Source organism: Rutilus rutilus (genome assembly GCF_951802725.1).
Source record: "Rutilus rutilus genome assembly, chromosome: 17".
NCBI classification, from domain to species: domain Eukaryota; kingdom Metazoa; phylum Chordata; class Actinopteri; order Cypriniformes; family Leuciscidae; genus Rutilus; species Rutilus rutilus.
The window spans coordinates 1,697,180-1,724,481 of NC_140230.1; the positions used below are offsets into that span (position 1 = coordinate 1,697,180).

At 38.9% G+C, this 27,302-nt stretch overlaps 1 protein-coding gene across 1 annotated transcript in view; it reads left to right on the plus strand.

Annotated features, from left to right (window-relative positions):
• Positions 1–27,302, plus strand: part of LOC311306992 (uncharacterized protein) — a 363,786-nt gene that overhangs the window by 170,736 nt on the left and 165,748 nt on the right. The window contains exon 5 of the mRNA XM_084435673.1: positions 27,087–27,182. Within this exon, the coding sequence (XP_084291799.1) occupies positions 27,087–27,182 (96 nt within the window). The remainder of the gene's footprint in view (positions 1–27,086; positions 27,183–27,302) is intronic.

Genomic DNA, 27,302 nt, shown 5'->3' on the forward strand with positions numbered 1-27,302 from the left:
GGGTCCTTAGGTTAATCTCCATCAGCCGCTCCGCGTGTGATTTTGCAGACGATATAAATACTCTTCCATATGTATCACTATCTTTAAGTTTAAACTTCCTCCGAAGCACCGCAACTTTATCCCGAACCGTCTCTAGCTCCACTTTCACAAGTGTAGGCTGTCGTCCTCCTCTCGCCCCCACGCGCTCTGCGGCCACCAGCTTTGGCACCGGGTCACAATGCAATCCCTCACACAACAGGTGGTTCACCTTGACCAAAACGTCCTCATCCTCCGAGTAAGGAAGCCCGATTATAACCAACGAGACATCTGGGTCAAAAGGCTTGCCACCCACTTGACTTTTCTCCATTTTCGTTTCAATCCTCTCCATCCTGGAGCTCATAATACTAACTTCCATATCCAAGTTTTGGTGCATTTCTTGTGACACCCTCTCCAGCTCGTTTTTAAATGCAACCTGTCCGTCGGAAATCAGTCTCTCAAGACTTCCCCGGAGATCACTTATTTTCACATCCATTTGTGTTTGCATCGTAATTTGCATATTGTCCATTTTCGCCTGCATTTGATCCATTTTCGCACCCAGTGCTCGCAGTTCATTCAACAGGACCTGGTCGCTGTCGGCGTTCTTGTTACTACGCAGACGCGTGTTATCAGCCATAATGGAGCTTAGAACAGCCGGATTTTCCAAAGTATAGAAGAGCAAGTTTCAGTAAGTCGCAGATGTAACTTTTAAACAATCTGAGCACTTAAATATCAAATAAAGTAAAGATTTACGAATCTACGACACAGACAAAGACACTCATGCCTCGTGCCAGCGTAACTTCCGGTCCCTTCCATGTACAAATCTAAATATATGCTATATGTCTAGTAATATGGCTCATAGTCTTAGAGCTCAAACATGACAAATTGGGCACCAGGTCAGGAAGCAGACAGACTGGCTAAACCAACCGTCTGCTAGCGGCCTCGCGTCACCCAGGTCAGATAAATCCCATCACATAGAGCCTCTTTCACCTAGCTATCATCATATAGAGACTGTGTCTGTTCCCCGATTTTGGAAATCCAAAAAATGTTTAAACCTATCTAAGGTTAAAAATTTAATTGATGTTCAACAAATAAAAAACAGCTATAATACAGATGAGCAAATGCTAAAGCTTGGGTTGCTGAATATTCGATCGCTTACTTCAAAAGCACTCATTGTTAATGATATGATTTCAGATAATAACCTAGATGTGCTGTGTTTGACAGAAACCTGGCTAAAACCAAGCGATTACATTACTTTAAATGAGTCCACCCCGCAAGATTACTGTTATAAACATGAACCTCGTCTTAAACGCAAAGGGGGTGGTGTTGCTGTAATTTATAGTAATATTTTCAAAACCACTAAGAAATCAAGTTTCGAATATAATTCTTTTGAAGTGTTAGTGCTTAATGTAAAAATATATAGTAAAAATGATAAATCACGTTTGAGATTTGTGCTGGCTACTGTATACAGGCCACCAGGGCACCATACAGACTTTATCAAAGAATTTGCGGACTTTCTATCAGAGTTAGTATTGGCTGCAGATAAAGTACTAATTGTTGGTGATTTTAATATACACATCGATAATGAAAAAGATGCATTGGGTTTGGCATTTAAAGACATTGTAAACTCAATTGGAGTTAGACAACACGTGTCAGGACCTACTCATCGTCGTAATCATACTCTAGATCTAATATTATCACATGGAATAGATGTTGATGCCGTTGAAATTCTGCAGCAGAGCGATGACATCTCAGATCATTATCTAGTCTCGTGTAAATTACATTTAGCCAAGGCTGCAAAGCCGACTCCGTGTTACAAATATGTTAGACCTATCACTTCTGCTACTAAAGATTGCTTTATTAATAATCTTCCTGATCAGTTTCATAATTTTAGCATCCCGGATAGCTTAGAAAAACTTGATATTGCAACAGAAACTTTTAACTCTCTCTTTTCCAGCACTTTAGACACAGTTGCTCCTTTGTGCTTAAAGAAGATGAAAGAAAATAATCCAACGCCGTGGTACAACGAGCACACTCGGGCCCTTAAGAGAGCAGCCAGAAAAATGGAGCGCAACTGGAAGAAAACAAAATTAGAGGTATTTCGCATTTCATGGAAAGAGAGCTCGATTGCTTACAGAGAGGCTTTAAAAGCTGCTAGATCTGCTTATTTTTCAAACCTATTAGAAGAAAATAAACATAATCCTAGGTATTTATTTGAAACAGTGGCTAAACTAACTAAAAAGAAAGCTTCAAACACAGAAGGTTCCAAGCAGCACAGCAGTAATGACTTTATGAACTTCTTCACTTATAAGATTGATAATATCAGGGATAAAATTATAACTATGCAACCGTCTACTACAGTATCGCATCAGGCAGTGCATTGTAGTCTCCCTGAGGAAAAATTTGATTCATTCATTGCTATAGGAGAGGAAGAATTTACTAAACTCGTTAAATCATCTAAATCTACAACATGTATGTTAGACCCTATACCGACTAAGCTACTGAAAGAGATGCTTCCAGAGGTCATAGATCCTCTTCTTAATATCATTAATTCCTCTTTGTCTCTAGGATACGTACCAAAAAACTTTAAGCTGGCTATGATTAAACCGCTTGTAAAAAAAAAAAAAAAAAAATGCAACTTGATCCTTCAGAATTAGTCAATTACAGGCCGATCTCGAATCTACCTTTTCTGTCAAAGATACTAGAAAAGGCAGTATCTTCACAACTATGTTCCTTTCTAGAAAGAAATGATATCTGCGAGGATTTTCAGTCTGGATTTAGACCATACCATAGTACTGAGACTGCTCTCGTTAGAGTAACAAATGATTTGCTCTTATCATCCGATCGTGGTTGTGTCTCTCTATTAGTGTTACTCGATCTTAGTGCTGCGTTTGACACCATTGACCACAACATTCTTTTAAATAGACTAGAAAACTATGTTGGCATTAGTGAAATTGCACTAGCATGGTTTAAATCATACTTATCTGACCGTTATCAGTTTGTAGCAGTAAATGAAGAGATGTCTTATCAATCACAAGTTCAGTATGGCGTACCACAGGGCTCAGTACTAGGACCGCTGCTGTTCACTCTGTACATGCTGCCATTAGGAGATATCATTAGGAAGCATGGAATTAGCTTCCACTGTTATGCCGACGATACTCAGCTCTATATTTCTTCAAAACCTAACGAAACTTACCAATTCACTAAATTAACAGAATGCATAGCTGATATAAAAAATTGGATGACTCGTAATTTCCTACTTCTAAATTCTGAAAAAACAGAGATTCTAATTATTGGACAAAAAACTTCCTCACGTAATAACCTAGAATACTGTCTAACACTTGATGGCTGCTCTGTTAAGTCTTCGTCGTCGGTTAGGAACCTGGGTGTGCTCTTTGATACCAATCTTTCATTTGAAAGTCACGTGTCTAGTATCTGTAAAACCGCATTTTTCCATCTTAAAAATATATCTAAATTACGTCATATGCTCTCATTGACAAATGCGGAACAATTAGTCCATGCGTTCATGACCTCAAGGCTAGATTATTGTAATGCTCTACTGGGTGGTTGCCCTGCACGCTTAATAAACAAACTACAGCTAGTTCAAAACGCAGCAGCTCGAGTTCTTACCAGAACCAGGAAGTATGAGCATATTAGCCCGGTTCTGTCAAAACTGCACTGGCTCCCTATTAAACATCGCATCAATTTTAAAATATTGCTGATTACTTACAAAGCACTAAATGGTTTAGCTCCGCAGTACTTGAGCGAGCTCTTAACGCATTATAGTCCGTCACGTCTATTGCGATCTCAAAATTCCGGCCAGTTGATAATACCTAGAATATCTAAATCAACTGCTGGCGGTAGATCCTTTTCCTATTTAGCACCAAAACTTTGGAACAGCCTTCCTACAATTGTCCGGGAAGCAGACACACTCTGTCAGTTCAAATCTAGATTAAAGACACATCTCTTTGACATAGCGTTCACATAATACATTATAGACTTCTATAATTCAATGTTAGGCTGCATAGATTAGGTCAGCTGGAACCGGGAACACTTCCCATAAATCCTGATGTACTTGTTACATCATGAGAAGAATGGCATCTATGCTAATTTTAGTGTCTTTGTTTATCCCAAGGTTTTCCCGCAGCCTGCCGGATCCAGGCCGTTTCCAGATCTGATGAAGGACCTTCGCCTGGACCCGGTGTCAACGCAGTGCTGAAGTGCCAACTAGTCTCTCCCTGTGGAGGATCCCTTTCCCACTCTACAGATAACGCGTCGTCGGGAAAACTCAATTTGCGTATCTACCCCGAATTGATAAAATAAAATAAAATTCTGAATCAAAACTATAAGGAAACACCAGTAATTTGTTTAGGTTTGGTTTGTAGGGAATTCCAAACCTGCGTACATATATTCAAACGCACATAACTATAGAACCCGTTCTTAATGCGCATCTGAACGCCATCAGCGTTTCTCACAGGTTCGCGTTTAAAGTCTGTGTAGAGAGAATGGTGTCGTCTTGGCGGCCCTAACCCCCAATTTCCACCGGCTGCGTTACGGCTCCGGCACGGCGGCGGAGTCAATAGGTTTCCATTAAAGTCAATGAGTGTATTTCCACTGAATGCGGTACAGCTGCGTTCCGACTCCGGCGATCCGCAGCCCTCCGGAGCAGATACGCAGAGCTTCTATTTTTGCCGGATGCCGGAGAGCTCCGCAGCAATTCAGCACTTATATCGCGCGATCATACGTGAATTTGCGAGATCTCGTGGGTCCTTGTGACTTCAGCTGTCAGTCATGACCGCAGCCGTTCTGCAACAAATACGGACCTGGTGGGTATTGACGGACAACGGAACACGGAGCTGTCACGCAGCGGAGCCGTTTCGCAGCCGTTACGCATCTGGTGGAAATTGGGGGTAATTTAAAAACAAATGATCGTTGCGACGGAAGCGAATCAATCAAAACTAACTTTAGCTGGAAAATAACTTTATTAAAGAACCGCTATAAAGCCAAAACAATCTTATGTTAAATTATACATTTATCTCTGTAAAGCTGCTTTGAGACAATCTACATTGTTAAAAGCGCTATATAAATGAAAAAAAAAAAAAAAAAACTACTATAGGCTATCAATTAGGGATGGGCGATATGGCCTAAAATCCATATTGTGATATAGTCTACATTGCAGCCTCTTGCGATAACGATATATATTATAATAAAACCATTTCAGAACAGGTTACACAGACCCTGCTAAACAACTGCTAAATGTTTTTTTTTTTTTTTTTTTAAAGGGTGTATGTAGTTTTGAGAACATATTGTGCAAAACTGTAAGTATACAACATAATTTTGCAGATAAATAAAATTTAAGTACACTAGCTGCAGAGACTTAAGTAGGTCTAATGTTTATTATGGCTTGGAGCTTATGAAACCCCAAATTTAAAATTAGAATATTGTCTAACTGATGTCTTTTCAGTTAAAAAGAAACACAACAACGATTCTTAAAATCGGGCGCAGACAGAGATTATGTGCTACACCACTAAGATATATTGGGAATAATACACGTGCGCTGGTATTCAGTGATATGTTTCGTTTTGAATTTGAGGTGGTAGAACGGATTAGTCGCGTGTTAACTTACCGAACTGTTACCCCACACACTCTGTCTATATAGTTTGCTGCTGCTCGTTGCACCGATCTTTTTCACCAGCTTTCACTTTCAGCCGTGTTTACTTAAGATGGCGACGAATATGAGCGTTGCAGCCGGGTGTTCCTCACGGCCGCGGGTAGATTGCGTCATCATAGCTTGTGTAGTAGAGCCAGCTCCCAACCCAACTTGGAGAATAGATTTATTCCATTCAACTATGGAGAATAGATTTAGCGGAAAACATTTTATCGCCCGATAAGAGTCTCGCGTTAACGCAGCACGTTAACGCCGATAACGGCCTACCACTAGTTTAGACCCTTACTGATAAGTAAATCTAGAGTGTGTCCACAATTGTGTGTGGGTCCATGTACATGCTGAGTCAGATCAAAAGTTTTTAAAACAGTTTTGATTTCTTTTGCCATATTGTTTTCTGCATGATCTATGTGAATGTTAAAATCTCCAGCAATGGCAAAACAGTCAAACTCTGAGGTAATTGTTGATAACAGTCCTGTAAAGTCCTCAGCAAAGCCTGGAGAGTATTTTGGAGGCCTGTAAATAATGATAAGTAAAATGCGTGGAGCACCTTTTAACACAATACCCAGATATTCGAAAGAAGGGTAATTCCCAAATGATATTTGCTTACATTGATAGATATCTTTAAAAAGAGCAGCTAGACCCCCACCTCTCTTAACAGTAGGGCTGTCAAAATTGCTCAAAAATGACGTTCGAATATTCCCTCTAAAAAACACACGAATATTCAAACTATTCGAACATATGGTTGCGCATTTTGTCAATGACGTGCATTACGTCAATAACAGGACAAATTAATACAAAGAGACATAACTACTTGTATAGGTAGTTAATTTAAGTTTAAACATATTTGACAATGTATTACCAACACAAAACCAAGTAAATAAACTAATGGCCAAGACCGCAGACCTCACTCTCGCTCACTCGCAGGCACCCTCTCTCTCTCGCCCTTGCGCTCTCTCTGCGCATAACTGTTTAAATTAACAACAACAATAAGCACATGTTGAGTGCTGATCAAGAGTTTTGTGCAAGCAATTTAAGGTCGCGACTCTTGTCCAAAATATAGCAGGCTTCATTCAGTGATTGAAACAAATTTATTAACATTAATTTTAAGTTTTACAGTATAGAACCGACACTGAACGCTCCGAGCGAGCTGTGCTTTGGTAAACATGGAACTTTTCTGTTTAACGTTAAATAAAATGAGGCACACAATTCCGAGAAATGTGACAACAAAGAACTTTTACCCTGAGGTTCATAAAAAATAAAGTGCTATTAAAAAAGAAAAAGGCTACTTACATTCTTGGTGCTTGTATTAAAAAAAGTATTATTCTATTGTCTTTTTAGTGCATGGTCACCGTCGGGTCTTAGGTCTGAAGGCCTACAGGTTATTTGCCAAAAACACAAGATAGTCCACATTTGAAGGGGCCAGTGCTGATCTCTTTTTATTTACTATATTCCCAGCGGAGGAAAAGACGCGTTCAGAGCGCACTGAGGATCCGGGGATGGAAAGATATTTCTTTGCCATCTGGGCGACGTGAGGGTATCTCCCAGAGCCCAAAGTTTTCCACCACATGAGAGGATTTTGTTCAGCAGGTATTGGAGACTCTTGTTCATACATCGACATCTCTTTTTGAAGAAGCAGACTGATGTCCTGGTCTGGGCTGTCCGTGCAATACGTGTCTCCGAAGAGACACCCCATAGCAGATAACGCAGTTTTCTCAGCGGGTTGCTGATCACAGGGTTGTCCGGCAGCGGCATCACTGCCTGTGCCTCCTGCCACATTCACTTGTTTCATCTCTTCCAGTATAGCCACCTGCACCTGCCGTCTCTGCTCCTCTTTCAAATGAACTAAGCGATGAAAGCGTGGTTCCAGGTAACTCGCTTTGTTAAGCAGCATAAATGCGCCCTTTTCCTCACTATAACGCTTCTCCAGATCTGTGACGATCTTTGTCTTTATCTCTGACAATGCAGGTGGTTCTGGTTCGTCTGGCGTTCGCTTTTTCAGTTGAGCGATCAGAACATGTATTAAAGGCAGTACAGCCGACGCTGTTGGATATTTGTCAGTTGAAAGTGCTTCTGTTGCCACTTTAAAGGGTTTAAGGACCTCTTGCACCTGCAATAAGTAAATATAATGCGTTGATATTAGGACAGGTTTGAATTTGTCCAGCTTATTAACATTCACACAAAGTAAATTAGGGAATTCTACCTATTTAAAAAATATATTAGGACAGTTTTGCATTTTGTCCAGCCTATTACGGTACATATTTCATACACTATGCTCACCTTTTCCATTAGGGACCATTCGCTTGTGGTCAGCTCCATTCGTGACAGTTTTTTCTCGAAGATGACAGCAGACACAGCTGCTTGCTGCTCCGATGCACGGCAGATCATTTCATATGTGCTGTTCCATCGCGTCGGACAGTCGTTAATCAGCTTCTCAGTTTTCAATCCCAAAAGTTGTTGTTTCTGCTGAAGGAGGTAGCTGTCGGCGGAAGATTTGCTGAAATGTGAGGCCGCCACTTTCAGCCTACTAACGGGGATTTCAATGGCTCTGACCCCGAGCCTTTTACGCACAGCCAAGTTTATTGTGTGCGCCACACATGGTATATTTTCCGTTTGAAGATGTCTCTCCACTGCATTGACGTAATTAGTGGCATTGTCCGTTGTGATGGCAATCACAGATCCCCTTTCTATGCCAAAAACGTCCAAGATCTCTTGAATGCATTCGCCTACATTCTCTGCAGTGTTGCTTACCTTAAGCTCTTTTGTTTTTAGCACATTGTTAAGCATTTCCCAGTCATCATTAATCCAATGGGCCGTTGCTGTAACATAGGATGCTGTCGCTATGGATGTCCACCCATCCGTGGTAAGAGCCACATCTTTGTCTTTGATTGAGTCCTTTATTTTGTCTGAGGTGCTGTTATACACTTCTACAATTCTATTGGTGACTGTTCCACGGCTAGGGATACGGTACCTCGGTTCCATTGCTTGACAGAACTCTCTGAAGCCTGCCCCATCCACGACACTGATTGGTCTCATGTCCTTACAAATGAACGAAATTAATTTCTGCGTGATGGCCTCTTGTCGTTTTGCAGACAAAGAGCTTGTGGTGGTCGGTGCAAAATAATTGTCAAGACGTGGCTGTTTAGCTGGAGTTCCACACATTATGCCATGCTCATTTGGGTGCACATTTTCGAGATGCGACCTCATGTTGCTAGTGGTCGAATGGTATGCTAGCTGCATCTTACATAGCTTGCATACTACTTTATCTCGCGGCTCCACAATTTTACCTTCTACCGACCAAAATCCAAAGTACTTCCAGACATGGCTTTTTAGATTCTGGGGGGTTAAAATCACTTTTTCTGCTGCGATCGAGTTGGGCTCTGCACTTTCTGCCATCTTCCATAAGTCAACTTTCAGCAGTGACGCTGTGCTAGACAGTGCGACTCGTGTGACCTGTCGCTGACGCCTCAGGCAGCGCGCGCGCCTACTCGCAAAGCAGACAGATCACGCCCTCTGCTTCCGCGGGCGTGTTTTTCCATATTCGAAATTCACATTCGAATATTAATTTTCACGTTAGAATTTCTGTTTTTTAAAACTATTCGAATATATATTCGAATTTAGAATATTCGTTGACAGCCCTACTTAACAGCTATGCAGACACTCATAAAAGTAAAGTTAGGAGGGGCTGCTTCATTGAGGATTGTTGCACTGTAGCTGTTGTAACACCTCCTTTCTTTTTAAAGATGTTACTCTGAGGGGGTTCAACAGAATTTTGACATGTACTGATAACAATAACTCTTCACAAAACAAATGATCATTTGCTTCAATTTTATTTTCTTCACCAGTGCTTAATAAATGTGTCAAAAAGACAATAGAAATAAAGTCAGAGATCTTGGAGGTCTTTGTCTCTTCAATAAAGAGTCAATGAGATGGAGAAAACTTATCTCTTGGTATGTCTTGTCTTTGATAAGGTGTGTGTTGATGAAGTGATGATGAAGATGCAATGAGTCTCAGATCCCCAAAGTTATTTGAGTGCGATGCAAAGATTGAGTGCGATGCAATGATAGTAATCCTATAATCCTCCATACAAGAAAAGATCGTTTGAAATGAAGATGCTCAGTGAGCTGTCCTCAGCGCCACATAGCTGACCATGTGCAAGGCCATGTGCTGTAGGCTTGATGCTGGTGTGAACCACTCTCGGATTCACTGTCTCTAGAATTCAGTCCGTGCTCACAAAGGAACATGTGGTAACTAAAATGTCCTTTCTAGAAAGAAATCAAATAACTAACATCAGTGATCTCAAACAAACACAACATCAAATATAAACCAAACCATACTCACAGTTGAGCAGAAACTCAAAGAGTTCTCAACACAGGACATTGGATGAGAAAGAAGGTAGCACAAGATCAATCCTCAGATTTCCCTCTACCAAACGAACTGACTTACTCTATGGTGTGAGTGTTTATATACCCAGTTACCTCCAGGCAATAGCGCCCTCTAACTGTTCCTGTTGTTACTGCCCGTGACTCCAGTACATCACAACAGGGTCTTAACAAAAATACTTAAAGAACAAATAAATAAATAATACAGAATTACAAAAAGTAACATTTTGTCCGTTACATACCCCTCCCTTTGGTGTCAAAAATTTGACATATGGTAAATTTTTAAGTTTTGGGTATGATAACTGTCAATCTGGGTAGGATCAGATAACATTGTCACCTTGTAATTTACTGGACCTAGCCTTTTAACTACTTTAGCTGGACCTCTCCATTTTGGTGCAATTTTAGCCATGAAACCATCATCTGCACGAGATAAAGGATGAGTACGCACCCAAACTAGATCACCCTCCTGGAAGTCTTGAGTTCTTCTCTTGAGGTTGTAATACTTTCTCTGTTTAGTTTGTGCTTTCTCAACATTTTCTCGAACAGTTTCGTACAGTAGTTTCTGGCGATCAATGGTACTGTAGCTTGGTTGATCTGGATCTGGCGGACTCTGTAGAGCTCTTTGTAGTGGTCCTTTTAATTGACGTCCCAGGGCCACTTCAGCAGGTGAAAATCCGGTACTTTCATGCCATGCAGTATTCAAAGCAAACCTAAATTCACAGATCCACTGATCCCAAGTGCGGTGATTATTGTCAACATAGGATGCGATCATGGTTTTTAGATTACGGTTAATGCGTTCAGTCAAGTTTGATTGTGGATGATAAGCAGTTGTGAGTTTTTGAGTTACCTGCCACTGCTTGCACAACTGATCCAGGAGGTTTGAGGTGAATTGAGTGCCTCTATCAGAAACAATAAAAGCTGGTGTTCCCCACCTTGTAAATATCTCTTCGATGAGAATACGAACAATGATGGTAGATTTGGCAGATCTCATGGGAAAGACCTCTACCCATATAGAGAAGTAGTCTACCACCACTAGAAGATATTCATTTTGACGAGTACTCCGTGGGAATGGTCCCATAATGTCCATGCCAAGCATGTATCCGGGCTCAACAATGGGCACACTTTGGAGACATCCTGCTGGCTTTAAGTTTGTAGACTTATACTGCTGACATTTTTCACACTCTTTGCAATGTTGCCATACGTCAATACGCATGGAAGGCCAATAAGCAAATTCTAGGAGTCTCATTAGAGTTTTAAATTTGCCTAAATGTCCACTGAGGGGGCTATCATGGGCATATGTTAAAAACTCTTCCTTCAAGCTAGCAGGTACCATAATTTGGAACTTTCGACCTCCTTTGGGGACTGGGACACTCCTGAATAAAATATCATTTTTCAAGACATAGTGAGTTCTCATAAGATCAGTGGTATTTTGGTTTTTGGCTCTTACCATGATTTCTTGGCACTCTGAATCCTTCTTCTGCTCAGCAGCAATCTGAGCCAGGTCCATTGGCAGTTCACAAGTGATAGGATTAAGAACATGTTTTGCAGGTGTGTGCATCAGCATGGCTGTTGGTTCAGCTAGATATCTCCTTGACAATACATCAGCAACAACATTACATTGTCCTTTTCTATAACGTACTACAAAGTGATAGCCTTGAAGTCTGATAGTCCATCTTTCCAACCTAGACGAAGGCTTTGGGTGCTGGAAAAGCCAAACCAAGGAAGCATGGTCAGTGATTACTTCAAATGCTCTGCCCTCAAGATAATGATGCCACTTTTCCACAGCCCAGACCACCGCTAGACATTCTTTCTCTGATGCGGAATATGATCTCTCAGCACCTCTCAGTAATCTAGATGCATAAGCAATCACTTTCTCTTGTCCATCCACCTCTTGTGTCAGCACTGCTCCCAAACCAACTCCGCTTGCATCTGTTTGCACTTTAAAAGAAGAATTAAAATGGGGTGTGTTTAACACAGGGGCTTTAGTCAGGTCATCTTTGAGTAATTCAAATGAACTCTGACACTCGTCTGTCCATATCCATTTAGCTCCTTTTTTCTTTAGTGCATGTAAGGGTGCTGCTTTAGTGGAAAAATCTGAAATAAAACGGTGATACCAAGCCGCAAGACCTAGGAACCGTTGTAATTCTTTTATGGAAGTTGGTGTAGGGAAAGATTTGACCGCGTCCACCTTGTCAGCATTCACTTTGACTCCATCAGCAGTGATTGTGTGACCCAAGTAGTCCAGTGATGAACAGATAAATTTGCACTTCTTGAGATTGAGAGTGAGACCGGCAGTGTGCAGACTGTTGAATACTTGATTAAGATGTTGCAGATGTGTTTGAATGTCTGGTGAGTATACAATGATGTCGTCTATGTATACCATACAACACCTGTTTTTGTGCTCTCGGAGAACTTGTTCCATTAAACGTTGGAAAGAGGCAGCTGCATTTTTAAGACCAAAGGGAAGACACAAAAATTCATATAACCCTGAAGCGGTTACAAATGCAGTCTTCTCCACACTTGTAGCATTCATCTCTACTTGCCAGTAGCCACTCTTCAAGTCCAAAGTGCTAAACACCTTGGCTCCTTGCAAAGAATCCAGTATATCTGTAATTTGGGGCATCGGATAAGCATCAAGGTGAGTTTTAGAATTAAGACCACGATAGTCAACACATAACCGAGATCCATCATCCTTCTTATCTACTACCACAACAGGGGAAGCCCATGGTGACGTGGAAGGTCTAATGATTTTTTGTTGAAGCAATTCTTTGATTTGTTCTTCAATAAAATCATTCTTGACTCTTGATACTCGATAAGGTCTCTTTCTTAGGGGAAGTTCATCAATTGTTTTTATTTCATGTTTGATGCAGTTTGTACGTCCTAGCTTGTGAGTGCAAACTGATGACCAATCATACATGAGAGATTTCAACTGATTCTTTACCGTGAAGGAGGCATGAGAATTTTCCACGGCTTGTTCAATGAGCTTCGAGTCTTCCTTTTTTGAGATCCATTCGGTATCATCTTGTGCAGCATAAAACTGAATGGTAGCATTCTCATGAAGTTCATTAAAACAAATGGGGTGACTGGCGTTGGAATCAGGCAAGTAAACACGTGAAGAATTAAAATCAATGGTGACTTTTGCTTCCCTTAGGAAATCCAGTCCCAGGATAACAGGAACAGCCAAGTCTTCATCATTCATCACATAGAACGTGACAGCAAGTTTCACTCCATATATTTCACATTGCCAGATAACCTTTCCCTGAGTTCTCTGACTTTGACCATTAGCAAGCATAAAAGATTGAGTACTTTCGGTCAGTTGCTCATCATTTCTTCTCAACCTCTGCCAAACTTTCTGCTGCATCAAAGAGAAGGTGCTTCCAGTGTCAATTACAGCATTAAAGTAAGAGTGATTTAAAATTATCGGAGTTTGCAGCACATTATTATATTGAGAGCTGCAAGTTGGATCAACGAGCATGAGGTGATTCTGTTGCCCTCTTCCACCAGCAGATTTCTTCCTCTGCTCCTCTTCTTTTCCTTGATTCCATCTCTTTTTACTCTCCACCCAATCCTTCTCTATCTGAGTACCGAGACGGACCAGATCATCAACCGTCTTCACTGTTCCCCTTAACAACGAAGCCAGTCGAGGGTTGCAGTTTCTTAAAGTCGCTTGAACGATCTCAGTTTCAGACATTTTAGGATTATTCTTCAGGCACAGAGCTCTGTAATTGAAAACAAAGTCTCTAATGTTCTCATTAATCCCTTGACGATAGTTTGCTAATTTTTGGGCAGCAACTTCTTTATGATCTTCATTTAAAAAAGAAAAAAGAAACTTTTCTTTGAAAGAAGACCAGTCTTTTATATTTTGTTTCTCCGCTTTCCACCAGCTCTTAGCGGTACCTTTCAGACTCACAGATAATGATGCTAACAGCTCTTCAGGATACAGAGGTCTCAGCTCATTATATTCTTCAAATCGATCAATAAAATCAATTGGGTCTTCTACATCAAGATTACTGAAGGTAGGCAGTTCAAGTTTAACTGGAGGATTAGGAGATGAGGAAAGATACGTTACTTGCTTTGAGCCGTGTTGTGGAGCTGGGTCAACCTTGGATGGGTATTGAGACATCTTATGAGTAGAAGTAGTACTGGTGTGCATGGGAGTAGACATAAGAGGTTTGAAGGTTTTAAATTGTTGCTCTAATTGTCGGTCTCGTCGCTTTAAGCAATCCACAATACTTTGGCCCATATCGTCGATTTTGGAAAGGAACAGCTGCTTAACACGATCCAACTCTCTTTGCAAACCATAGTTCATTTTGTCTTCACATGCTTGTAACTCTGCATTCATAGTTTCGATGGTAACCAGTCCACTGATACGATGCTCGAGATCAGCAAGATGCTCCTCAATGCTACACATGCGCTGGGCAGCCTCTCCATTTTCAAATTGCAGTCTGTCTTCGTGAAACTCAGGTGGTGGAGGAGGTAATGGCACGTCAATGGGTTTAGAAATAAGGTCACCTATCTGATCAGTGGACACATCTCTAAATTCCCTCTCTTCTTCAGAGTCTAAATATAACTCACTTAATGTATCAATGAGATTAGCTACAGGGTCTCTGCGCTGAACAAAAGGTTCATCTGAGAAATCAGTGACAGCTGCGCTCTCTGCCATTGCAGCAGATGATTTATAATATTTGTTTGTGAAGATTAATCAGTACAGTCAAATGTTTTTTTTTTTTTTTTAAGGACTCCATAAAGTTCAATTCAAGTCCCTGTTCGGGCGCCATTCTGGAACACCTCCTTTCTTTTTAAAGATGTTACTCTGAGGGGGTTCAACAGAATTTTGACATGTACTGATAACAATAACTCTTCACAAAACAAATGATCATTTGCTTCAATTTTATTTTCTTCACCAGTGCTTAATAAATGTGTCAAAAAGACAATAGAAATAAAGTCAGAGATCTTGGAGGTCTTTGTCTCTTCAATAAAGAGTCAATGAGATGGAGAAAACTTATCTCTTGGTATGTCTTGTCTTTGATAAGGTGTGTGTTGATGAAGTGATGATGAAGATGCAATGAGTCTCAGATCCCCAAAGTTATTTGAGTGCGATGCAAAGATTGAGTGCGATGCAATGATAGTAATCCTATAATCCTCCATACAAGAAAAGATCGTTTGAAATGAAGATGCTCAGTGAGCTGTCCTCAGCGCCACATAGCTGACCATGTGCAAGGCCATGTGCTGTAGGCTTGATGCTGGTGTGAACCGCTCTCGGATTCACTGTCTCTAGAATTCAGTCCGTGCTCACAAAGGAACATGTGGTAACTAAAATGTCCTTTCTAGAAAGAAATCAAATAACTAACATCAGTGATCTCAAACAAACACAACATCAAATATAAACCAAACCATACTCACAGTTGAGCAGAAACTCAAAGAGTTCTCAACACAGGACATTGGATGAGAAAGAAGGTAGCACAAGATCAATCCTCAGATTTCCCTCTACCAAACGAACTGACTTACTCTATGGTGTGAGTGTTTATATACCCAGTTACCTCCAGGCAATAGCGCCCTCTAACTGTTCCTGTTGTTACTGCCCGTGACTCCAGTACATCACAACAGGGTCTTAACAAAAATACTTAAAGAACAAATAAATAAATAATACAGAATTACAAAAAGTAACATTTTGTCCGTTACACTGTCTTCTAACCAGGTTTCATTTAGAAGCATAAAATCTAGGTTGTTTGTGGTTATTAAGTCGTTAACTAGAAGTGATTTATTTTTAAGTGAACGAATGTTTAAAAGTGCTAACTTAACAGTCAATGGGAATTTATCTGAGAATATTCTTAAATAAGGAAATCTATTCAGTGATTGGTCCATGCGTATGTCATCATCCAAAATCCTGTTTGTGGCACAGCAAAGTGTTGTGAATCATCTCTAATGGCGCTTTTCCATTACCAGTACCAGCTCGACTCGACTCGGCTCGGCTCGCTTTTCGCTCCGTTTTCCATTGCAGATAATACCTCCACAATAGTACCTGGTCGTCATAGCAATGCTGCAGGAAACTGCCGTGACTTAATCTTTTACGCGAGATGCGAGAGACACACCCGCTACAGGACAATGGAGGAAATCGAGTGTATGCTGTTTTTGGACGTTTTTGTGTTTGTTTTTGCTGTTTTTTATTCAGGATACTCTGTCTGACGCGTGCAATGATGACGCAGTGAATAGTGACGATTCTCTCTGACCAATCAGCAGTCTGCCGTGTGTTCACGTCACATTTTAGTATCGCCTCAGCTCGTACTGTATAGTGGAAAAGCGCCATAAGACTGGCACTTAAGATTTTTGCTATTTTATGTAGCACCCGTACAACCACTCTGTGAGTTTCTGTCACGACTGCTCCGAGACACAAAGGTTGAGGATCCAAATGCAGCTTTATTAAGGGGTAATCCAAATACGAAATCCAATAAACAGGCAATGGGTCAAAACACAAGTAGACAGTCCAAACAAACAAACAAACAAACAAACAAACAAACAAACAAAACAAAACAGACAGGGGTCAGAGGCAAGAGAGTAATCCACGGAACAGGCAAGACATCCAAAAACCAAGGGACAAGAAAACCAGGGAAAACGCTTAGAAGTGCAGTGCAACAACATACAAAACTTCGCAGTGAGTGATGGGGTGAACCAGGCTTATATGGGTTGAACTAAACAAGAAGATGAGATACAGGTGAATGTGATAATGAGTGCTGATGAGTCCAGGCAGAGAATGATGGGAGATGTAGTCTGTGAGAGAGTGATAACAGTCGGGTGTGGAGTGCCCTCTGGTGGTTCTCAAGGGCACTCCAGCTGATGACCGTTACAGTTTCTTACGTGAGAATGGGGGGTGCTTGGGTTCGGTGTAGTTCAGGTGTTTACCACGAAGGGGCACCTAATAAGTTTCTAATAAGTTGTAAAACCTTTTGACAATAAAATATTTAAAGTAATGAGACCCAGATATAGTTTTAGTTTAGCAAAAAAAAAAAAAAAAAAAGGATTAATGCCCTGGTTTATTTAAATAAAAGAATTTGGCAAATAGAATATAAAAGCTTTCCCCAAACCAAAATATCAACGAATATACAAAATAAATAACCAAAAAATTCCCCAAACACTTAAATAATAGCCCCTTTAAATTTAGCTAGAAACCCCAATAATTTCAATCACACTTGTTACACCAGAATAAATGGTCTAAAAGTCCCCCTCCCTTAGCTCTTTCCTAACAATCGAGAATACACAGAGAACTTTACATTAAACACACACACAAAAAACACCAAGTGTCCTGAAACAAGTCTTAGCAAATGCAGTGGTGGGCCCACTCACACACACATTCACACACGTTCCAGTTTACTCACGGTAACGATTTGAACGAAGACAAAAAAACACGTTGCAGGCCTGTGTTGGTCTTGCAAAACATTGAGTGCGCTGAACAAACACTTGCAACACATTGAGAGCGTGGAAATTCGGTCCGGATGCTCACATGCAGTGCGATTAACCCTCTGGGGTCTGAGCTGTTTTCTGGGCCCTGGAGGTGTTCTGACATGCTCTGACATTTGTGCTTATTTCTTTTACTTGTGACATTTTCATGGCTAAAGTCTTATTACACTGTATTCAGCACAAACTCTGCTACAATAATATATCAGCAGCATGTGTGTAAAAGTTTGTAGTTTTGAGATAATGACATTTATGCGTGGTTTGTGAAAATACAAAAAAAAAATCTCACTGAAATAAGGTCATGAAACCCATACTTATTATTTCTTCACAAGACTTTTGAAAATTGTATGACGTAGCCTAGAATATTTGCTCTAAAACTATGCTCATTCAGAGAAGACAATATATTGATTTAAAATTTTTACGACGTGTTTTGTGTGAAAAAGCAATATGCGAAGGGGCGGATCATCTCATTATTATGTAAGGCTTTTTACACCTGAGAAAGACAAAGACACTCCCTAATGGCCCTATTAGGAGCTTATCAGGGCCCATCATTCTGACCAACCTTGCACAAAGAATGAGGAGATTAAAAAAAGAATGGCTTTTAAAATTGTTTGGATTTATTTACAACATAATCCAAAGATACACAACAAAAAAAAAACACTTATTGATAACAATGATCCAAAGAAAGAGACCTTTGTGCCATTCCTAAAAACATTGTACATACCTTTCATTTCCAAGGTGTTTGATTTTCACTTTACCATGTTCATGTACAGAGACATGTACTGTGAATGTTGAAGTCAGCAGGACTCAGTGGCATCTGGGCCCTGAAAAAAAAAAAAAAAAAAAAAAAAAAGTGAACATACTGATATCAAGAGAAAGGCCTGCACGATTTTGGGAATACATTTGAGATTTTTCTGGTTCAAATTGCTTTTTAAAATTCACAGAATACACACACACACACACAAATGTTTCCAACAATATATTATATAATGAACACAGGTTTGTGCCTTGTAGGTATAGGCTATGCGCAGTGCTGCATAAAATAATAACAATATAGCAGCCTATATACATTTTCAAAAAGATTTCAGTAACAACTAAGCTAGAGAAAAATATATTGATTATCATGTTACTTCAAATGTTTCCATTCGTTATGATGATATGAAATGAGATAATAGTAAAACATGAAGCCGTTTGGAGCGTTTTGCTTTTCCAAAATATGATGCATTCAAACGCGATCGCGATCAAAAATATGATACATTCAAACGCGATCGCGCTCAAATATAAAACATTATGGTTAGGCCTACCATATACATATCTACGTTTGAGCAGATATCCACAAACACAGTAACAGTAAACACGGGTCTAAATATTATAATATTCACCATATATCTAGCAACAGTTCAACTGCAATGTGAAATTTATGCAACAATAACAAACTAATATGTAAGAATGTCTTACCTTATCTTTCTTGTCTTGAAATCGCATTCTTCTTCTGGGGTAAAGCCAATGTAAACTCACGTCTTTCAAACTCGACGAAAAGCAGAGACTGATGAAGTGTTTTGTTTTTGAGGTAATGAGTGCGTTCGCGTTCCATGTGGAGATTTGCATGTGAATATCTTTTGCGCGAGTGGGCGTGGCCAAATTAACTGTAATGAGCAAGCGTTTGAGAAGCTGGACATCTTGTTGGTTTTATACAAATTACTTAAACAGAAAATATTTGTTTTCAGTTTGAATCCGATCATTTAAAAGTACACACTTAAATGTTTATAAAGGTATATGGCTCATAAATGTGTGACAAGTATTCGCTGAGTTTTGTTTCAGTTTATAGACGTGCTCAAGAAAAAAAAGTTCACCGCGACGGAGAGGCAGAACGCACACCCTGTTTATTTTCTTTATTTTTCAAAAGCACAATGTTTTGATTTGATTGTAAGTGGACACATACAAAAGTAGAAATATCACAGATTCTTTTTTTATATTTATTTTTTCTGTATGACCATAAATGACGGAGTAATTTAAGTTTAAAGTGCTACAATGTAAAAAAGTCCAGCAAAACGCGGGGCGCGTTTGTCGACCTCAGAGGGTTAACCAACATGTCCGCCAACATAAGCCCACCGTGGCTAGCTATCTCGGCTACCTCCGATCACGCTTCCGCTCCTTCTCTCCCGCTCCGTCAGACGGGTCTCCGGCTTCGCTTCTCACTCAGTCGCTCGCTCAACAACACCCAGAGTCCGCGATCCTCTTATCTGAACACCCAGTTCAGTTTCATCGGCTTTACTCACTCTTTCTAGCGTTATATTTTTTTCAAACGCGCCAGCGTCCTGTGCTCCTCCCCGGTCCAACGAGAAGAGAAAAAACTAACTTCCAGCATTTTCTCACACGTCTCTCCCCAGGGTCACGTGTATATACACGTTTTACATACCTGCAGCCAACCACTATCAACTATACAGCGTGACTACCCAAATGACCAATAAAATGAGTAACATAAAAACAGTAAGAATAAAGTAATAAAAGGCTAACTGCATAAAACCTCTGGTAATATTATTTAGCTAAATAATATAAACTTTAAACTTTAGTTTTAATTACTGTCATGAAATAAAATCACAAATATTGATCTTTTAATTATGTAAAATGAATTGATATTTCCTTCTTTATAAATCAGTGCCTCCTATTATTTATTTAAAGTAAATAAACGTGTACTTTTTTTAATAGTCATGTGACTCGTTTTTGAGAGTAAGATAGATTAAAGGGTTAGTTCACCCAAAAATGAAAATTCTGTCAGTAATTACTCACCCTCATGTTGTTCCAACCATGTAAGTCTTTCGTTCATCTTCGGAACACAAATTAAGATATTTTTGATGAAATCTGACAGAATTTTGACTCCTCCATAGGCTTCCAGTGTGACCGAAACTCACCGGCCCAGAATAGTTATTAAAACATCGTTAAAATAGTCCAAGTAACTACAGTGGCACTACATTAAGTTTATCATGCGACGAGAATACTTTTTGTGCACAAAAACAAACAAAAATAACGACTTTATTCCACTTTTCATTTCCTTCTCTCTGGGCCTCGTAGTGTTTTTGCGCTGCGCGTCTGTGTTGCACGTCATCACGCAACACACACATGACCGGCGTCGACCAATAGTGAGCCTACGTGGTGACGTGTAACACAGACGCGCTGCGCAAAAACACTACGCGAACCAACTAGAGGTCGAGAGAGAAGGAAATGAATAGTGGAATAAAGTCGTTATTTTTGTTTGTTTTTGCGCACAAAAAGTATTCTCGTCGCTTGATATACTTAAGATTGAGCCACTGGAGTCACTTGGACTATATTAACGATCTCTTTAATAACTTTTCTGGGCCAGCAAGTTTCGGTCACATAGAAGCCTATGGAGGAGTGAAACATGGCTCAGATTTCATCAAAAATAGCTTAATTTGTGTTCCGAAGATGAACGAAGGTCTTACGCGGTTGGAACAACATGAGGGTGAGTAATTACTGACAGAATTTTAATTTTTGGGTGAACTAACCCTTTAATCATAACCCACCCGGTTCCCATTACACTATAATACCCAAGTTTACCACTGGGCTGCATGTATTAAACAGTTTTAACATATAAATCAACAACAATTACATTTTTAACAATATTTCAAGTGTAATCTTTCTTTTTAAAAAGTATACATCGATTTTATCATACGTATTTCAAAGTTGAGTTTAGTTAGTTTTATTATTGGAAAAAACGCTATAATAACATCTTAGTTGATAATTCAATATTCCAACTTTATTTTTAACAAAACATCACATACTATATATTTAACATATGAGCAGAAATTGGCAAACAAAAGCTTATTTGATGTAACAGTAGTCTTTTTACAGTAAAAACTTTAATCTATCCAAAACTAATCAACGGAATCTTGTCTAAACATTCATATTTAGTCTGTAACATATCGTTTTTATGATATATTTGCATATACATGTTAATTTGCAGTTTAAAACGTTGCTTATACAAAGACATTTTATTTCAACATATTTCAGTCGATTTTTACTCATCTCATATAGCAAAATAGTTTGGTTAAAGCTAAACTAGTAGATGTGTTCATGTAAACATAACATGTGTACTTATGTAAGTGCAAGTGTGCGCTGTTGTTACAGCTGTTGTAAACATCTGTGCCGTTCATTCATTCACACACAGACACGCGATTCATATTTAACCCTCTGGGGTCTAAGGTGTTTTTGGGGCCCTTGGGATGTTTTGACATGCCCTGACATTTGTGCTTTTTTCAGTTATTTATAAACATGATAATGGCAAAGGTGTAAATTCAATCTATATATCACAAACAGGGCTACCATAATATGTGAGCAACATGCATGTAGATGTTTGTATTTTAAGAGAATAATGGTTATTGAAAAAAATAAAAATGAAAGTTGCTGAAATAAGGCCACAAAACACAGACTGAATATGTGTCAATAAGACTTTTGACTAATGGATGTTGTCGCTTCGAGTTCAGGGGCCCGTTCTTCGTACGTTGCTTATTACATCCGAGATCAAATGACACATCCAAGATGATATCATCGTGCGAATCATGATCTGGCTAACTCGGTTCTTTGAACACACTTGCCGGATATGATTAGTATCGCTGGATCGAGTTATCTGAGATAATTGCGCGTTCATGCGCTGGTTTAAAGGGGATATGTATCGATAGTAGAAACATTGATCAGCAACGCTGCTATTGGCTGCTCACCATGGCCAAAGAGCGCGCTCAGTTTTTCTCCTCAGCAGAGCAAGAACTAATAGTCGAAGTTTATTCGGAATTTTAATGTTTAATCAAAACGCCAAGAAACACCTCAAAGTCTGCAAAAGCCAGGAGAGAGGGCTGGCAAAAAGTAGCAGACAATTTAAATCCGTTAGAAGTGGCCATGTTAGATGTTTTTATCACTTATTAGCCTATATTTTTGTATTTTAATAATTGCATAATTACTTTGTGCATTGTAATGTCAGTCACCATACTAGAACATGGGAACAAATAAAAGTGAAGTACAAAAATATTCTACATAATGGTAATTTTTTGTTAGTCTCTTTTATAAAAGGCACTGTTAAATAAATGGTTGTCTGATTATAAAAGCAACCAAGAAAAAAGCTGAGAAAAAAAAAGAAGAAAAGATCTTACTCTCCTACACCGTAAAATAATTTTTTCTGCATTAAATTAAGGCTGTATAGTCATTTCAACTGTTAAATCTTGAGTAATGATGAATTGCTTTGACTTGTAAAAGTGAAAACTGATAAACTTATGTTAATGTAAAAATATTTTGCCATGAGTTATTGATCACATTTTTCCCGAGTGTAGTTCATTGTAATGACATTGTGTTTTCCTCTTTTGTGCACTTTTACACAATACACCAACACTTGTATCTGTTCCCAAGAAAGTGGTGGCTGAAATATGTGCAGTAAGTGGACATTTTCTAACTTTCCAAAGGAAAGAAAGAATAAGACTTTGTAATGTCCATTTGTTTCCATTGCACTGGACAGTGAATAAACCCTCTCAGATAACTGTCATATGGAGGAACTAGCCTACCTGCAAGTGCATAAATAACTTTACTTAATTTATACTTGTATGCTTTATGGCTGAAATATAAGTTGCAGGATTCCACATCTACAGAAAGGCCTACAGAAGAGTCTGCACAGACAGAGGACACATAGGCCTACAGGTGGCCAGTGTATAGCCAACTTTTCCTTTTTATTTGTTGCATGAGGCATGTGTCTAATATCTCTTGTTGCAGGCACTTGACCACTGGCTTTTCTTTACAAAGAACAATTGAAATAAAACTCAAGGAACTAAGCATATTTGTCTTTTATTAAACATTTAATGAAAAGTTTTTTTTTTTTTTTTTTGGCAATGTTGTGTAATATGGCACATGCAACAATGTCACAGGCCCTGTCAGGTGTGCAACCCCTCAGACTTTTCAGACACTGAAATCTTCCCTTTAGTTAGTAAGTTCATTTCATTGTGTGCCCTTGTCCTGGCTAGAGATGGTGGTTTGGGTCAGGGAATGGGGTCATAAAACACCTGTCTGCAGACAGGAACATGTAATCACCTATGAAAAAATGCAGTTCTGTTAGGATCAGCATAAGTGTATGTAATACAGTGAGCTTGATATTTAATTGTGGAAATTTTCTTACCACTTTCAAATAATGTGCATAAATGTGAATCTCTGAAAATGCTTAAGTCATGCACAGATCCTGGCCATTTTGCTTTCACATTTGTGATATGGAAGATTTTAGTCAATTGCCTTTTTTATTTTATTTGATATAATATTACTAATCTGGAATATTAAGAATCACAATAGTAACTGGGCTGCACATTTACATTGTGAACCCCCTTTCTGTTCACATAATCCCCTTCATTGAGGCCTTGATGGCAGTCTATGGTCTAGCTAGCCTATATGGTACCAATCACGTTAGTGAAGCCTGAGTGACATATACTATTACAGTATATGGCATGGTCATGATTGAATCATCTTCATAAAAAATTATGATAGCCTAAAAAAAACCTGCTTTAAAAAAAACTGCTTTACAACATTGGGTCTTAAGTGGCTTGGAAATGCCACCCCCCAAAAAAAACTAAAACTGTTTTTTAAACCTAAGCGCCAGGTAAACTCCGAATGACACGACAGACAGCACTTTCCATCAAGTTCTCCGCATCTCCAGTAGTGTAAAGGAAAGAGCCACTCGCAAATAATCTTAGGGCAATGCAAACAGTTTGTGCTGTAGTTAAAGCCCGACTCCGACAAGTCTAAAATAAATGTGCGTTTCCAACAAATTAATAATGTAAACGACAATCTCACGAGTCACGAGAAAAATATATATCTCAGAATGTGCACTATCGCGCTGCGCTGGACTTCCGTATCAGCTCCGCTTATGAAGCCGCAGTCTAATCCTGTTAACATGAAATAAGCCTGCTCCCGAGCAGGTTAAAGTTTGCGCACCTGTTGCTATGACAGCAAGTCCAGGATGAGCGTCGAAGAACCAAACAATCCAAGATCATGCCAAATCGCCAACAATCAAATCCAGCTAACTGAGTTAGCGACGTACGAAGAACGGGCCCCTGGCTTCAAAATTATGTGAAAATAGTCTTGCTTTATCGTTCACATTAAAACAATACATTGATTTAAATTGTGTAAGACAGGTTTTTCTTGGAAAGCCAATATGCGAGGGGGGCGTGAAGGAGGAGTAGTTTACACCTGAGAATACAATGCCCCACCCACTCTGCATAATGAGCCATTCATTCAGGTGTGACACTGATTGAGCCACAAGAATGAATGCAAGGACAAAAGATATATTTAGAAGAAGACTTATATTGACCATTTAAGATTTTGCTTACATCTATCTTGTAAATATGTTTTGCTATTTTATTAAAAATGTTACAATTTCAACAATATTTCAAGTGTACTCTTTCTTTAAAAAAAAAATGATTATAGGCCTACATTTTATCATATGTATTCATAAGTTTGAATATAGCCAACATTGGAACAGCTAACATCTTAGTTGATGACTTTATTTTTGACAAAAATAGTATTTTATATATATATATATATATATATATAACATATGAGCAGAAATTTTGCTAAACAAAAGCTTATTTGATGTGGCAGTATATTCTACAGTAAAAACTGTATCCAAATCTAGTCAACAAAATGTTGTCTTTCATATTTCGCCTGACTTTACTCATCTCAGTATAGCAATACAGTTTGCTAAAACATCATCATTCATTCACACACAGAAACGCGATTCACTTGAGAAGGAAAAAAAAAACTTACTACAGTATTCCTCAGCTCGGATCCGTTGCTCCTCGAAATCCCCTCACTTCTGAGGTACATTTTCATTATTATTCGTGTTTATTTTTCTTTATTTGGCAAAAAGCACAACACTTTGTTTTTATTGTGAGTTTACACAAAAATAATACACATTTAACAGAATTGATTGATGTATGGTATTTAAGATCAAAGTCAACAGAGTATTTGGACTCTCGTTTGAACTGATAAAAAAAAAAAACGAGCAAATCACGCCGGCATGATTGCCGACCTCAGAGGGTTAAACAGTCCTTTTGCAGTTTACAGACACTATTGCATATCGCGATTAGAACAAAGCACTTAAGAATAAAAAAAAAAATTACTATTCACAGTCCTCTGAATAGCTGGATCCTTTGCTCCTCGATGTGAAACTAAATTATTCCTAAGGATTATTCCTCACAGCGAAGCAAGGCAACATAAAGTGCATAAGTCTGATAAAACTCGCGCTGTGTGTTATCCAGCTGATGTGGGCGTTGACAGGTTTGCATGCATTGCCTCAGATCATTTGCGTTTGAATAGCGCGCGCTCTCCGTGGGCGGGTTCACATTAACACTCAATGAGCTATAGTGAGCTGAGATGTGAACGACTGACATCTCTCTCTTTTCATACATATTACATAAACTGAGAATATTTGTTTTTTATATAAATTACTTCATTTAAAAGAATTCAAGCTTCATGCCTGTGTGTGTCTGTTTGACTGAGTATTCGCTGAGTTATTGTTCATTTTCGGACACATTTCAGAATGGACTTCACTGACAGAGAGAAGGCAGAACTCGCATCATGTTTATTTTTCTTTATTTGGCAAAAAGCACAACACTTCTTTTTTATTGTAAGTATACACAAAAATAATATACACTTAACAGGATCGAATGATGTATAAATCAAAATAAATGATCAAAATCAACAGAGTATTTTGAGTCTCTTTTGCACTAATGAGAAAAAAAGCAAGCAGATCACGCCGGCGTGATTCCCGACCCCAGGGGGTTAAAGGTGAGATAAACATTGGTCTCTTTAGTCGGTTGAGCCTTTGTCCTCCATTGTGCCTTTGAGAAGAGTCATGTGACCGTGGTTTATGTTCATCTGAGTTTTATTATTCTATAATTCTATAGTTGATTTCAATTGGTTTGTTTTGAATTCCTAATTCCTAATATTACCGGTTTTCTCAGTCGCTTTGGTACAATTGTTGAATCATGCTTAACATTTGCAAACCAGTGAGTTAATTTCTCAAAATAATTGTAATCAAAGTTCGAAACACAGTGCAAAACAGTTACAGACATTAAAGCAAAAGTACACAACATTTATGTGGTCTTTTATAAGTCTGTATTCTTTATATTTTACTTAGTTTTAAAACCAGTTCAGTCCAGCAGAAGAGCTCAAACCCAGAGTCCAGCTGTGTGTCTATGAAGAGTAACTTCTCTATGGATAATCCACTAGCGTTTAAGAGTGGAGACAAACGATCTAATCTCAGGTATATCATTTCTATAAAAAATGTGCTTATTGTATTTGATTTTTATGAAAATGTTATTAATCTACAGCAGTTTAATGAGTTACAATCTTGCTTGTTTCAGTCACTATTAATGATTATCATTGTGCTCTTGTGTAAAGCTCTATGTATTGTATTGTTAATATATTCACACACTGTAAAAGCTGTTGGTCTGTTACTCAATTAATGACACAATTACATCAAAATCAGTGTGTCTGATTCTTTACCCTCTTCATTCTGATTTAAGGTCAAACCTTCTATCCAGACCAGTTAAAAACAAAACTGTGTACAAGCCTGTGATTCAACCACAAGACTTTAATGAAAGCATGTATCCTGGTTTCAGGTAAAATGCAGGACTTTGTTGTTGTTGTTGTTGTTTAATTTTAGGTGCTGCAATTCACATCACAAATCACTCAAACTCATGATTAATGATTAACACATTTCAGAAACCTAAGGATGTTCT